At 44.8% G+C, this 15,174-nt stretch overlaps 1 protein-coding gene across 10 annotated transcripts in view; it reads left to right on the top strand.

Annotated features, from left to right (window-relative positions):
- Positions 1–15,174, top strand: part of FAM193A (family with sequence similarity 193 member A) — a 169,950-nt gene that overhangs the window by 102,014 nt on the left and 52,762 nt on the right. For all 10 annotated transcript variants that reach the window (XR_007149710.1, XR_007149709.1, XM_047847169.1 and 7 more), the window contains 2 exons: positions 5,495–5,619; positions 9,707–9,854. Coding sequence is in view for 8 of the 10 variants with exons in the window: in XM_047847169.1 (XP_047703125.1) it covers positions 5,495–5,619; positions 9,707–9,854 (273 nt within the window). In the remaining 2 variants the exon portion in view is untranslated. The remainder of the gene's footprint in view (positions 1–5,494; positions 5,620–9,706; positions 9,855–15,174) is intronic.

The following is a 15,174-nucleotide window of genomic DNA, read 5'->3' as shown; positions in this document are numbered from 1 at the left end:
AGCGCCCCGAGCGGGGCCAGGCTCGCCTCTGACACCTCACTCCTTCCTGGTGCGTCTCATGCAACCATTCCTCTTCTGCCTCAACTTACTGAAAGTAAGTCAGAAGTTCACATCTAGTGCCGTCTCCTCTGTGACCACAACCTTGAGACCTTCCTGAGTCTGCTGTGAGAGGGGACAGCCGAAGTTAAGAGTGTCTCCTGGCTGTCTGAACTTCATGCATAGCAGTGAAGAGTGCTACCCCAGTGCCCGAGCTGGTGCTTTAAGTCCAGGCCCTCCTCAGGCAGTTAGAGTGGAATATGGCTCTGGAACCAAACAGATTGATTTGGACCCTGCTTGCTTCTTGGAGCAAATTCCTAGAAATTTACATAGAAATATTTTCTTGTGGTTTGGAAAAAAATTCGTAAGCATGAAGAACAAAATGTAGTTGTTTGGTCGGTGATTTATGTCACTTTGGTTGCACATGGAGATACTCTCTTTGGTTTCCAGTGGTACAGCAGACGAGATACCTTGAACACTTCCTTCCTTCAAGGGAAACAACTGAATTACTGGATGACAGAAACTAAAACAAGATATGAGCTTTTACAACACATTGCTGAGGTGGCATGAGAGGCAAGAAGCCTTAGGGGTGAAAAACACATCGGCAGCTGGAATTCTGAGTAACTTGTGTGCCCCAAAGCCACCATTCACTCCAAGGATTTATAATCCCGGAAGACAGGATGTACAGCCTAGGTCCAACCCCGGGTGGCATCGGCACGCAGTGCTGGGCCTGCAAATGGCCACCACCTCCCTGTGAGAGCGAAGGAGAGGCCCTCAGACTGGAGGGACGGCAAGGGCGTATGCCTGTTATGATCTTGGGGTGGGCAGAGGTGAAGTACAGCCTCCCCCAAAAGTGTGTAACTGTGAACCAACTGCCTCCTCGGCCTGTGGTCTCAACAAGTGCTGTCGGTGGGGTATTGCAACTCCCAAGCCCACAGGTCACTTTATGGTGATGGAGGCTGTCATGTCAGTAAATCAAGCAACGTGCACGTAGTGGGCTTGGCGTCATCCCAGGTAACCACAGTAACCTTGTCGTGTCACAAAAGCTGACTATGACTTCTTATCACTGACTCACACCCAGTCTGTATAAAAATTCTCACTTACCTCCAGAACCTCTTTTATGGTTGGAGCATTCAAATCAGGATCCAACAAGGTTCACACAGTTGTAACAATATCCTTCCAGGCCCAGCCGGTGATCTTTGCAGGATAAGAAATTGACACAGCTGAGTTAAGATTGAGTTAAAGTTAGTGTCTGAAGGCAGCAGTTCTCAACATTTTTGGACTTGGGGCCCTTTAAACTTAAAAACTGAGGACTCCAAAGGGCTTTTCTGTCTTTGTATATTTTATCTGTTAATATTTGCTGTATTGAAATTAAAACAAATTTAAAACTATTAAAGCACTTTTGGGATGAGCCCCATTACATAACATAAATAGCACATTTTAAAATAAAAACTATTTTCTTTCTTTTTCTTTCTTTCTTTCTTTCTTTCTTTCTTTCTTTCTTTCTTTCTTTCCTTCCTTCCTTCCTTCCTTCCTTCCTTCCTTCCTAATGTTTATTTTTGAGAGAGACAGAGCATGAATGGAAGAGGGGCAGAGAGAAAGGGAGACACAGAATCTGAAGCAGGCTTCAGGCTCCAAGCTGTCAACACAGAGCCTGACGTGGGGCTGGAACTCACAAACCGCAAGATCACTACCTGAGCCGAAGTCGGACACTTAACTGACTCAGCCACCCAGGCGCCCCAAAAAGAACTATTTTCTGAAGCATATTTAGTAAGAAGAGGGGCGTCATTTACATCTTTGCAAATCTCCATAGTTTCTGGCTCAAACAGAGGACACGTGGATTCTTCTAGTTGCTTCTCCGCTCATGCTGTTGTCATAGGTTGCTTTGGCTGAAGTTATTGATGAAAATCCTGCCTCACACAGATGTGTATTTGGAAAACGGAGGAGTATTTTAGTAGCCTTTTCAGCCATTTTTCTTGGAGAGTACAACAGTGCCTTAGTGCTTCTTAAATGTTTATCTTTGGGAGAGAGAGAGAGCGAGAGCACGCGCACAAGCGAGAGCGGGATAGAGAGGGGGACAGAGGATCTGAAGCAGGCTCCACGCTGCCAGCAGTGAACCCACCTCAGGCTCAAACTTACAAACCGCAAGACTGTGACCAGAGCCGAAGTCAGACGTTTAACTGACTGAACCACGCAGATGCCCCCAGAGCCTGTTAATGGTTAGTTGCAGTGTAGACTCTGAAACCCTTGAGCTGACTGTATTGTTAACATCAGAACCATTATTGTAGCCCACACTTTGAGTGGATGTGCCCATGCATGGGTTTCTAGCATCATGCATTGGTTATTTGGAAAATGCTGGTTCACTGAATAATTTAGTGCACATCTTCCTGATGATATTCAGTATAAAAAGTGACCTTTGTTACTGTCACCACTGATCCTTATCAGAATGGAGAAGCTTCAAGGCCACAGTGACAATTTTCCAAAGTTCTGATTTTTGCTTGAAAGCTTGATTTTTTTCCAAAGTTCTGATTTTTGATTGGTCACAAATCGGTCAATTATTTTCCTTAAAGCAGCAAATTGGCTTGCTGTGCAAACCCTGCCTGCTAAGTTCTCTGCTAACTCGACTGGCTTCTCTTGGAAACATCTCCTGTTTTTCTGATTCTGCAGAACCCATGGCATACATCTAGACATAGAAAGAATTTTTAAAAACATGACTTTCATGGGAAATGTACTTGTGGGTTTATTCCACACTGCCCTGGAGAATCAGAGGATGATGGGGTCATAGTTTATTTTTTTTAATTAAATTAAATTAAATTTTACTTTATTTTATCTTTAGAGAGAGAGAGTGCATGAGTGGGGCAGAGGGGCTGAGGGAGGAACAGAGAAAGAGAATCCTAAGCAGGTTACACACTCAGTGTAGAGCCCAACAAGGGGCTTGATCTCATGACTCTGGAATTGTGACCTGAGCTGAAATCAAGAGTCAGATGCTCAAATGACTGAGCCGCCCAGGTACCCCGATAGGGTCACATTTAACAAAATGTATTTTTATTTTATTTTATTTTATTTTATTTTATTTTATTTTATTTTATTTTATTTTAATTTTTTATTTTTACTTTTATTTTTGTTTTATTTATTATTTAAAAAATTTTTTACATATTTATTTTTGAGAGAGCATGAGCGGGGGAGGAGCAGAGAGAGAGAGGGAGACAGAATCTGAAGCAGGGTCCAGGCTCTGAGCTGTTAGCACAGAGCCTGATGGAAAAAGTTTATTTTATTTATTTTTTTTTTCTTTTTCTTTTTTTTTTTTTTTTTTTTAATTTTTTTTTCAACGTTTATTTATTTTTGGGACAGAGAGAGACAGAGCATGAACGGGGGAGGGGCAGAGAGAGAGGGAGACACAGAATCGGAAACAGGTTCCAGGCTCTGAGCCATCAGCCCAGAGCCTGACGCGGGGCTCGAACTCACGGACCGCGAGATCGTGACCTGGCTGAAGTCGGACGCTTAACCGACTGCGCCACCCAGGCGCCCCAATTTTAAATATTAAAATAAAATTAGGACTAAAGTTATGCTTCCCACTAAGAAATGCCTTGCTAGACTGCAGTAATCATGAAATCTGAATTTCTATCCACAAGTCAAGATTCTTCTGTCCTATCCTGGTATTTCTCAAGGTCTGTTACAGAACTTGATTCTAAATATCTTCTCTTTCTTCTTCCAAATCCCAAAACCTTCTTGCAGTTGAATGTGAAAAGTAAAACTAGCCTGGATATAAAAGCCCAAGCCTGAGTCATTGGCGAGCTTGTTCTCGGCGCCTCTGGCTCAGGCAGCACCGAGTCCCGGCCACACTCACACACAGGCACTGCTCCCCCCTCCCACCCGCCCCCTCTGTAGCTGTGAGTGCACGTCTTCCGTCTTCCCCGGAGCCCCCCTCAGCTGGCTGAGGGACTGCTCTGGCTGCTGCCTTAGCTCCTACACGTTCTCTGTTGTAGAGACGAATTGTGAATCGGATCACTGCCTACTACTCTGTCCCCTGGTGACTCCTGGGGAGCAGGGACCTACGGTTCTGGTCTTTGTGTTCCTGTACCTGGCACAGCACCTGCAGAGAGTAGTCTCTGCTGAGGTCCGTGACACGTGGCATGTTCGACATGTCCTCTGTGGCCATGTCCTTAGTACATTTTTGGGGTAACAGTTTCTCATTCCAGAAATGGGGCTGAGTTTATTGGTTCCTGGGCCACTGTTCCTGTATTGAATACAGGTGTTGAAAAAGCACACCTACGGGAGAGAGAGCAAGCTGTGGAAACATGGACGACACTGGGGGTTTGAGGTTCTCTGCAAGCATCGCAGGTTCCTTAACCAGCTTTCTCTCTGTAGGGTATGAGGAGAGCACTGTAGGTGGTGGAGCGGACACACACATCTGCAGTGTGGTGGTGCCACTGTTGTGCGCTGAGCACTGTCTCACTGGTGTTTGTGCTCGGGAACAGGAAACGATGGTTTTAATTCAGTCTCTCAGCCCCCGTGCCAGCCCGTTATCAGGGGGCAGAACATGGAGTGTTCTTGGGTGGACGTTTACTGACATCTGCAGGTGTGATCACTTTGATTCACGTTGGCTAACTTGTGGAACAGACCACTGAAGGTGCTCACTGTGAGTACTTCGTCTCATGGACTGTTCGCTGCATCTTGCTGAGCAGTGCCCAGAGTTGGTGGTTGCTTAGGGAAGGAGCATCTCCCTGTGGACGTGAGACGGTGAGACGCAGGTAGCGCACGCCTGTAGCTTCCTGGTGGAAGCATCGCTTCCCACGCAGGCATTTGCTTGTAGCAAGATCCGGTAGAAGTGAATGCCGCGTTTAGGGAAGGTGCCGCTGTCTCTCCTGGTCACCTTGCGTTGAGGGCAAATGGATGTCACCCTCCGTGATGGCCAGGACACTCCTGAATGTTTAAAAGATGTCTCAAGTAACTGATGAGTTTGGCTGCGTTTGTTAGGGAAAGGAAAGACCTGACTTTTCACGGCATATCACTAGTGGGGCAATTATTTGCATCTATCAGAATGGGAGATTTCTCAAGACAGGCAAGAAAATGATTCTCCTGTCATATCAGAGGGTTTGTGTGCACTTAAATTGTGTGAAGAGTAGGGCTTGCAGTGCGTTTTGGAAGCACGGTTGTACGGAATGACCATCAAATATACGCATGTGTTTCTCTCTCCCTCTGTTGTTTCTTCAGCTGTGTGTGTCTTACCCCCTTTCTCTGTGTGAAGGGTTTAGAAGGGAGGAGAGATGGGGGTCCCGTGTGCGTGTGGCCAGATACCTGCATCAGGTTGTGCTCTGGGTGCACAGGGAGCAGCGACCCCTCGTCCACAGGATGTTCGGGCCTGTGTAGAGGATGGCGGGGGCGGATTCTTCTGGGAAGTTTTTAGTTTTCATCAGCACAGTACATCTTCGTTTGTTTATTTATTTATTTTAACTAGGAAAACGAACACTTGAAAAAGTTCCAGGTGACGTGGGAGCTGCATAATAAACATCTGTTTGAAAACCTGGTCTTTTCGGAGCCACTTCTCCAGAGCAACTTGCCGGCACTGGTGTCACAGATCAGGTATCTGGTCTTAATCTGCATGTGTCTCTGTGAGGTGACAGCATGGGCCTTTTCCCTGTGGTGTGTAGCATGTGTACATCTGAACACCACTGCAGTGTGCAGGTTCTTGCCCAAAAAGTCGCAGGGCTTAGGGAAAAATACAGTTTGGACAGAGACTCAAAACCCTGAGAGCAATACAATTAAACTTTAGAATAACAAACTCCGCAACAATGCCTCTAAGATTTAGCATCGCAAAGTGATGGATCACTAAATTCTACACTGTAACCAATTTTACCGTATATGTTAACTAACTAGAATTTGAATAAAAACTTGGGGCAAAAAAAGATTTAACACCAGAAATTCCTTGTAAATAAGGACAAGGACATAGGATTTTACTTTGGCAAGACTCAGGCTTGGCCCGGTGGCTGTGACGTAGTCCGTACTGTGGCACTCAGGTGTGCAGGGGGAATGGGGAGAGGGTGTGGGGGGTGAGAGGAGGGCTCCAGCATGGACCCGACAATGCCAAGGGGCTCCTGGGCACTGAAGGCAGGGATTTGTGTCTCTCAGATGCTCCCTCCGTGCCTTTGTACAGGGCTTGGGTTCTTCTTACTGGTGTAGAGTATCCGTGGGGCTCCCTCATGTGTGCCAGGATGGGTGTGCCAAGTGCAGTATGCAGGGCATTTGCCCTGGTTGATGCGGCTGGGGGTGTGTGTGTGTGTTCCCACGTGGCTGTGCTCAGTTGGGAGGAGCCTCTTTGGGTCTGCATTCCCTGTGTGCTGCCTCGCCAGGTGCATGCTTCCTGGGTTCTGCAGCGTGGTGATTTTGTTCTATGGACTTAACCACATGTGACCAGACTCCTACACTCTAGACGCTTAATAACAGCATGGACCACGGTCACCTTTATTTAAATGTCCATGCTGAAATTTATTTGGACCAGATTGACAAAGAAGGGAATTTTTTTTTTTAATGTTTGTTTATATTTGAGAGAGACAGAGACAGAGAGAGACAGTGTGTGAGCGGGGAAGGGGCAGAGAGAGATGGAGACAGAATCTAAAGCAGGTTCCAGGCTCTGAGCTGTCAGCACAGCTTGGACCCACGATTCACGAGATCATGACCTGAGCCAAAGTCGGAGGCTTAACCGACTAAGCCTCCCAAGAGCCCCAAAGGGAAATTATTTTTTAAGTAAATAAATTATTATCGTAGTTGACTTACATAGCACTTTTTTCTTCTCTTGAAACCCATGTATCAACCTAGTTTTCATTTCCTATATTCCTAAATTCTATCTGAGGGATCATAACTGTTCTCACTTAACACTCACCTCTAGAGAAAGAAGAACTCTAAAAGCAGTTGGATAAAGGTAATGGGGGCAGAGAGATCAGAACAAAGTGTTGTGTGGGTGTGGCCTATGCTCTGCTTGGCTCCTGACCCCTGCCGACATCCCCTTCCCCTTCCCCACAGCCTCTTCTCCGCCCACCCTTTCCCTCTGTGTCCACTCTGCAAGCATCTGGCACATTCCGTGGTGGGGGCATGGATCCCTGAGTGTCCTAACTTTGACCCCCCCCCCCCCCCCCCCACAGAAGAAAGAGAGGAAAATACTCAAAATTGTGAGTTTGAAATGCAAAACATGGTTTTGTCCCTAGTCACGACATTGAGATCCACCAAAAGCACTTTTTATGAAAAGACATGAGTTTTGGGAAGGGGGAGGGTTCTTACAGCAAGATTCTAGGACCTTGTACTTTCTTGTTCTGGCGAGCCAGTCAGTTTGATGGGCTTATCATCAAACTGGGGCTGAGTGAGCAGTACCTGAAACGTGTCCCGAAACTGTGCCTTAGTTCCAGATTTCTTACTCATTGCTCATGATGGTAAGACTCCAGAGACTGGCAGTGTTTTAGTCTTGAATGCTAATTCTGGGGTCAGGCTGAAGTATTGCTCATGGGAGCAGGGTGGGAGCCAGGGAAATAGAGATGGGGACCGAGCTGGGGAGGAGGCAAGAGAGCGTTCCCCAGGAGGACTGGTGATGCCCAAAGCTCTTCTGTGCTCCCTGGCAGACTCCCTTTTCAGACCCAAGGATAATTCAGGTTTGAGCTTCTGGCGTATAGATACCCATTTAACAATGTGTACCAGTTTTGGGATGAGTTGTATACAAATACTATCCCCTAAAGTAATGACCACGGCTGTGGCATGTAAAATCTGTAGTTGCGAGCATTTTAATTGACACTGGGCTCTGGGCCTGTGTTTAACTTTATTATAAAGTAAAACATAGATAGACAAAACTACACAAAGCAAATGTATAGCTAAATGAATTGTTGGCAGGTGAGCATCCCATGGCCACCCGTGAGCACAGCCCCCAGGAAGTCAGTACCTCTGTGTGGCCCGTCCAGACACAGGGTCCTCTCCCTGAGCTGCCGCTGAACTGGCTTCCGTGGTAGTCCTGCTCTTTCTTTTTTTTCTTCTCATATTACTCAGGTGTGTGTCGCCATCGTCTTGCCTCGTTTTTTGTTTGATGTATCTTTTGTATTCTGGTTTTTTTCAAACACGAATTATTTAAGCGAGGCTGACCTCATGTAAAGGAACCGACTAAGTTCAAGAAAGTTATTTCTCTCCTTTTTTTTTTTTTTGAACAGCTTTGCTGAGATACAATTTACATGCCATACAATTCACTCATTTAAAGTATACAGTTCAATGGCTGTTGGTATATTACATCGTCAGCTATTAAAAATTGTGGTAAAGTATGTACGACATAAGACTTGCCATTTTAGCCACATTTAAGTGGACAATTCATTTGGATTAATTACGTTCACAGTATTGGGCAACCATCACCAGTATCTATTTCCAGAACTTTTTCATCACCCCGGAGACTCCATCATGGTTAACTAACAATTCCCCACCCCTTCTTTTCCCCATGTCTTTGGTAATTCTTTAACCTCCCGGTCCCCACCCCACCCATCCTGTCCCTTGTAATTTATCTGTTGAAGAACCTGAGCCCTTGACCCTTCAGAGATGCCCAGAGTGTGGACCCCGCAGCCTGCGTGCTCACAGGGCACCGCACAGGCTTTCTGTCTGTGCTGCCGGAGAGCTGGTGCTGGATCCAGAAGCTTCATCAGACCTGTTTCCTTTCCTGTGGCAAGACCAGGAGCCTCACTGTCTGCTTATTTGTTGTTATGGGTATTAGCAGCAATTGCCCAACTGGATTTTATTTTAAATATATAATATTAATTGTTCGGGAAATGTTTAATTAGGTTTGTGAATAAACTTACCAAAAGTGACTTCATTTCGTTCTCCTTATCACTTATTTTTTTCACATGCATGGTATTTGTAATCAAGGTTACCGTGAGTATCTTTCCATGGTGTTATCATGCATTTACAAAGTGAGTATTTAGATAGTGACCCGTGTGTTCAGCCACTGATGCCATGCGCCATGAGGACATTCTTCGTTTTCTCTCTGGATTCCAGTCCAGCTCTGTGCCTACACATTGTGCTCCGATTACCCCACCAAAGATGTCCCGGGACCCCTGACTGCTTTGCTCTCCATTGGCTCAAAATGGAACCTGTATCATGGTATAGGAGGAGAGCAGTTCTCACTTCTGGTAGAAGGGGAAAGAAAAATGTGTGCCGGGCAGATACCGGTCTCCCTTAACATCCCCGTTTTCCAAGTGGTACAAGAGAGGCAGGATGACGTTACATAGAAGATGGGCTTTGTGTGAAGCATGGGAATCTGTCTGTGATGAGCAAGGCTGTGGAAGCAGGAATGGGAGAGAAAGCGGCTGCTCTGGGACTGATGAACAGCCAGCCAGAGGGCTGTGTTCTCAGGCCCCGGGCCCACCCAGTCACTGTGCAGAGCCCAGAGCAGCCTCAGAATCTTGGTCTTTTAGAAGAGTGTTGTTTGGTTTTTTTTTTTTTTGTTTTTTTGTTTTTTTTTTTTTTTGAGCTCTTCTTTGAGCTTCTCCTTGATTCCAGATTCTGTTCTGGGTGCCTCACAGCAGCCTGGTGCAGTGCTTAGCGGTGTCCCACTTGTCACATCGGGAGAGGAGGTGACGGAAGCAAAACTCCCGTCTCTGGCCTGGAGCCTTTGGACCCCTTTCCTTTGCTGAGATGCCTCTCTCCCTAGGCTGGGGACCACAACACACGACACGTGCAACGAGGACACGTACAGCACCCTGCTGCAACGGTACCAGCGCTCCGAGGAGGAGTTGCGCAGGGTGGCTGAGGAGTGGCTGGAGTGCCAGCAGAGGATCGACGCCTATGTCGATGAGCAGGTGAGTGCGTGCTGCCAGGAGATGTTGTGGGCCAGGCACGTGTGCCAGGGTGACCAGGGAATGGGGAGGTAGGTGCAGGTTGGGGATTCTGGCCACTGACTTTCCAAAGGGAGCAGAGATTCTGCGGTGCCACAGGGGTCTTCATTCAGTTGTGCCTGAGGGTGGCAGCAGCTGTTAATCAGGTCACTGTTGGCCTGGCTACACCCACCGTCACCTGCGTGGGCCGCCACCTGGTTCAGTGTCCCCTCAAGAGTCTATGAGGCCCTTGGGAGCTCCTGAGCCTTGTAATTTCAGGAACCACTTCCTGAACGCTCTGCCATTCAGAGCCCATTCTCGGTCTCTCACCATCTAGAAAAGGAGCGCAGACAGAACATAGTTGATTGTACTTGGCAGGTGCTGACAGGGACGGAGGAGGACCAAGAAGGCAGGGCCCTCCTCTTGGAGATGGGGGCCTGAGGGCAGGTGCAACTGGTCAGCAGGAGCCTCTTAGGAGGCCAGAGTGTGGGAGTTCCAGAGGGCACCCCAGCCTGCCTGCCCGCCTTTCTAAAACTGCAGGAGGGTGGATAGAGGAGGAGGAATTCAAAACCGCCCTTTCCAAGATAACAGGATGTAAGGAGTGATAAGGGAGCACTGACAGAGCTCTGTTTTACTTTTGAGACTCTGGGGTTTGGATCTGCCCTCCCGCAGACCCCGTGGATGCTTTCTCTTTCCATGTTATAGGTAGGATGAATATAAATGCAGTTCTGGTTTTAGAAATTCTTTCTTCATTTCTCCAGTTAAACTGTGACTAAACACATAAATGCCTCAGGACAACTCTTAGAAAAAAGGAAAGACTGAGACTTTCTCCCAAAGGAGAAAACCTTTGGGAATAGTAATTTTCTTATGGATCTGTCCCTGAAATTAAATGTCTATTTAGGAATGTAATGTATAGTATTCTCACTGCTATTCTGATGAAAGTGGAGTGTATGTAAAAACAACAATATGGTTATTTTCTCTAGGAAGGAAAGTACAGTCTTAACTTTAAAAAGTAAACCTGAAATTAAATTTATTTCTTTAAAAGTCATGTTCTGGGGCACCTGGGTGACTCAGTTGGTTAAGTATTGCAGTTCACAAGTTCGAGTCCCGTGACAGGTTCTATGTTGACAGCACAGAGTGTGCTTGGGATTCTCTCTTCCTCTCTCTCTCTGCCCCTCCCCTGCTCTCACTTGCGCTGTCTCTCTCTCTCTCTCTCTCTCTCTCAAAAATAAATAAACATTAAAAAAAATAAATAAAAGTACATGTTCTCACAGCTCTAAATGCTTACAGTAAAAAGTAGGAAAGATCTTAAATCAGCAACCTAACTTGGCAACTTAAGGATCTAGGGAAAAAGACAAACTAAACCCAAAGCTGGCAGAAGGAGAGAAACAATAAAGATTTCAGCAGATAAAATACAGAGTAGAAGAAACAGTGAAACCAGACGTTTGTTCTTTAAGATCATCAAAGTTGTCAAATCTTTAGCTATATAGACTAAGAAAAAAAAGAGAGAAGGCTCAATTACTAAAATCAGAAACGAAGTGGGAACATTATTACTGATTCTACAGAAATAAGAAGAATGGTAAAAGAGTACTGTGAACAGTATCAGAACAGAACACCAACAAATCAGATCCCTTTAGATGAAACGAACAAATTCCTGGAAACACAGAACCTGCTGAGACTAAGTCACAGGGACACAGGAAGTCTGAATAGACCTACAGCTGGTATGGAGACTGAATCACTAATCAAAAATCTCCCAGCAGAGGAAAGCCCAGGACCTGTCGGCTTTGCAGGTGAATTCTGTCAAATATTTAAAGAAGAATTAACATCAGTCCTTCCAAAAAATTGAAGAGGAGAGAAGCTCGCCAACTCATCCTGCGAGGCTAGCATTACCCTGATACTAAAGCCCCACAGACACTGTAAAAACAACAAAACTACAGGCCAGCATCCCTTAAGAACATTGGAGCAAAATTCTCAACAAAACAAGCAAACAGAATTCATAAATATATTGAAAGAACTTTACACCATGACCAAGTGGGACTTATTCTTGGAATGGAAGGAGGGTCAACATGTGAAAATTGATCAGTGTAATAGACTACATCAACAGAGTGGAGGGGGTTAAAAAAAAAAAAATGATAGTCTCAGTCGATGCACAAAAATCATTTGACAGTATTTAACCCTCTTTCATGATAAAACACTCAACAAACTAGGTACAGAAGGGAACTACCTCCACATAAGAAAGCCATGTGTGAAAATCCATGGGAACCATCATACTCAGTGGTGAAAGACTGAAAGCATTTCCTCTAAGATGAGGAATAAAGCAAGGTTGCTTGGTTTCTTTGCTTCTATTCAACATGATACTAGAAGTTCCGGTCAGAGCAATTAGGCAAGAAAAATAAAAGGCATCCAAATTGGGATGGGAGAAGGTAAATTATCTCTGTGGATGATATGATCTTATGTGTAGAAAATCCTAAAGACTGTAAAAAAAAAAAAAATACTAGAACTAATAAATGAATTCAGCAAAGCATCAAGAACAAAGTCAGTGCACAAAAAGTTATATTTCTGTACGTTAACAAATAATATGCAAAGGAAATTATAAAAAATCCCATTTACAACACTATCAAAATGAGTAGAATACTTATAAATTAATTCACTCAAGGAGGTGGAAGGTTTATACAGTGAAAACCATTAAACTTTCTGAAAGAAATTAACAAAGACATAAAGGGAAGTACATGCCATGTTCGTTGGAAGACTTAATGTTAAAATGTCTGTATTAGCTAAAGTGGTCTACACACTCTGTGCTATCCCTGTCAAAATCGTAAAGTTGTTTTTGTAGAAATAGAAAAATACATCTTGTGGCACCTAGGTGGCTTAGTCAGTTGAGTGTCTGTCTTTCAGCTCAGGTCATGATCTTGCGGTTCATGAGTTTGAGCCCCACATTGGGCTCGCAGCTGTCAGTACAGAGCCTGGTTGGGATTCTCTGTCCCCCTCTCTCTCTGCAGCCCTCCCTCACAAAAATAAACATTAAGAAAAAAGAAAAACCTATCTTAAAGTAATTTTTTTTTTTATAATTTTTTTTCAACGTTTATTTATTTTTGGGACAGAGAGAGACAGAGCATGAACGGGGGAGGGGCAGAAAGAGAGGGAGACACAGAATCGGAAACAGGCTCCAGGCTCCGAGCCATCAGCCCAGAGCCTGATGCGGGGCTCGAACTCACGGACCGCGAGATCGTGACCTGGCTGAAGTCGGACGCTCAACCGACTGCGCCACCCAGGCGCCCCGAAAAACCCATCTTAAAATTCATATGCAATCTCAGGAGACCCAGAGTATCCAGAACAATCTTGAAAAAGAACAACAAAACTGGAGGACTCACACTTTGTGATTTCAAAACTTACCCATACGCAGAAGAATGATATTGGAACCTTACCTCACACCATATGCAAAAATTAACTCGGTAGATCAAGGACCTAAATGGAAGACCAAAAATATGAATGAAAATAGGACTCCAAGTGAAATACAGCAGACACAAAAGAATAAATATGGTAGAACTCCACTTATATGAGGTCTCTACCATAGTTTCTTAGGGACAGAAAGTGTAATTCATGGGGACCAGAGCCGGGGAAGTGGGGGGGGGGGCAGGGGAGAACGGGAAGTTATTACTAATGGGGACAGAGTGTCATTTGAGGAGGATGAGAAAGTTCTGGGAATGGATGGTAGGGATGTTTGTACGATGATGTGAATGTACTTAATACCACTGAACTGTACACTTAAAAATGGTTAAGATGGCAAGTTTTATGTTATGTGTATTTTACCACAATAAGAAAAAGGAAAAAAAGGTATTTTCCCTTTTTTTCCCCACAAAGAAAAGACATCCTCTTTACTAAAGCAACCAAAAATTTATTTTCACTCACCTATCAAGAAACCATGATGCCATTAGTACAAATTAGGGAAACTGAGTAATTTTAGCATCTGGAAGGTACCAGTCTTTCTAGAACCCTTGGAATGGACATCAGTCACTTCTAATCGAGTAGTAGCTTAGGAATTATGTAGTAATTTCAAGGTTTCAAAACATCTGTAAAATAATTGAGTATTCACAAGTAAGCATGGACGTGGGAGACGGCTGACAGCTTTAAATCACTTGTTTTTGCTTGCCTTTTAAAACGTATCCTTTATTTGTTATTTGACACATACATAAGCCTGCAGGTACCCAAATGTTCGGAAAAGTTAATCACAGAGGATGTGAGGAGAGGGTCAAAAGAGTAGTTCTATTGAGTGTGTGCCGAGTTCTGTACTAAAATACAGAAATTACTACCTTTCCTAATGTGTAGCTCCTTTAAAATCGTCTTTAAATGTGCAATAGTGATAGCTACTTGTGAGAAAAAGGTTTTTCCTAAAAACAGCAGACGTATGTCACGTAAAGGGAGGACTGGCACCGATATTGAATCTTCCCATTCAATAAGATGGTATATATTCTCTTTTTAGGTTTTTTTTTTTTTTTTTTTTTTTTTTTTTTTGTATTCTGTGTTCTGATTTTACCGTTTGTTTCCTACCAAGTTTATACCTGGGGGCTTCGGGTGTTGGGGCCGCACTGTCACGCTGTTGGCACTCCACCCAGTGCCCTTACTCTCCAGGAGTTTCTGAGTTGGCTGCCTCGAATTTTCTAGGAGACCGTGACCCCTACAATAATGTTTTGTCTTACCCTCTCTGGCACTTGAACTGGTTTGTTTGGCTTCGGTTAAAGCCTTCGGCACAGCACGAAATGCGTACTGCTGTCGGCCACTGCTGTTGGCGCTGTGCTCTGCTCTGGCTTCCCGTTAGGTCACGTGCTTGCCTCGCTTACTGATGATAGTTCTTGGCAAATTAAGGAAGGCTCCCTTTTCAACTTTTTTTTTTTTTTTGGGGGGGGGGGGGACAGAGAGAGACAGAGCATGAACGGGGGAGGGGCAGAGAGAGAGGGAGACACAGAATCGGAAACAGGCTCCAGGCTCTGAGCCATCAGCCCAGAGCCCGACGCGGGGCTCGAACTCCCGGACCGCGAGATCGTGACCTGAGCCGAAGTCGGACGCTTAACCGACTGCGCCACCCAGGCGCCCCAAGGCTCCCTTTTCTAGCTTATTAAAGTTACGATTTTTGTAAAAAGCAGAAATAGATACTGAATTTGATTGTATGGTTTTTTCTTTTATGTATTTTTCTATATGAAGTGAGAGATTAGGTTTCCTAATTTTGAGACATGTTTGCATCCCTGGAATTAACGTCTTACTAGATTATGGTGTATTCTCTGTTAACCCATAACTAGATTTTTTTTTT

This window comes from Prionailurus viverrinus, unplaced genomic scaffold (assembly GCF_022837055.1).
Source record: "Prionailurus viverrinus isolate Anna unplaced genomic scaffold, UM_Priviv_1.0 scaffold_45, whole genome shotgun sequence".
NCBI classification, from domain to species: Eukaryota; Metazoa; Chordata; class Mammalia; order Carnivora; family Felidae; genus Prionailurus; species Prionailurus viverrinus.
Note: the sequence above shows the minus strand (reverse complement) of the source record. Positions and strands in the feature narration are given on the sequence as shown.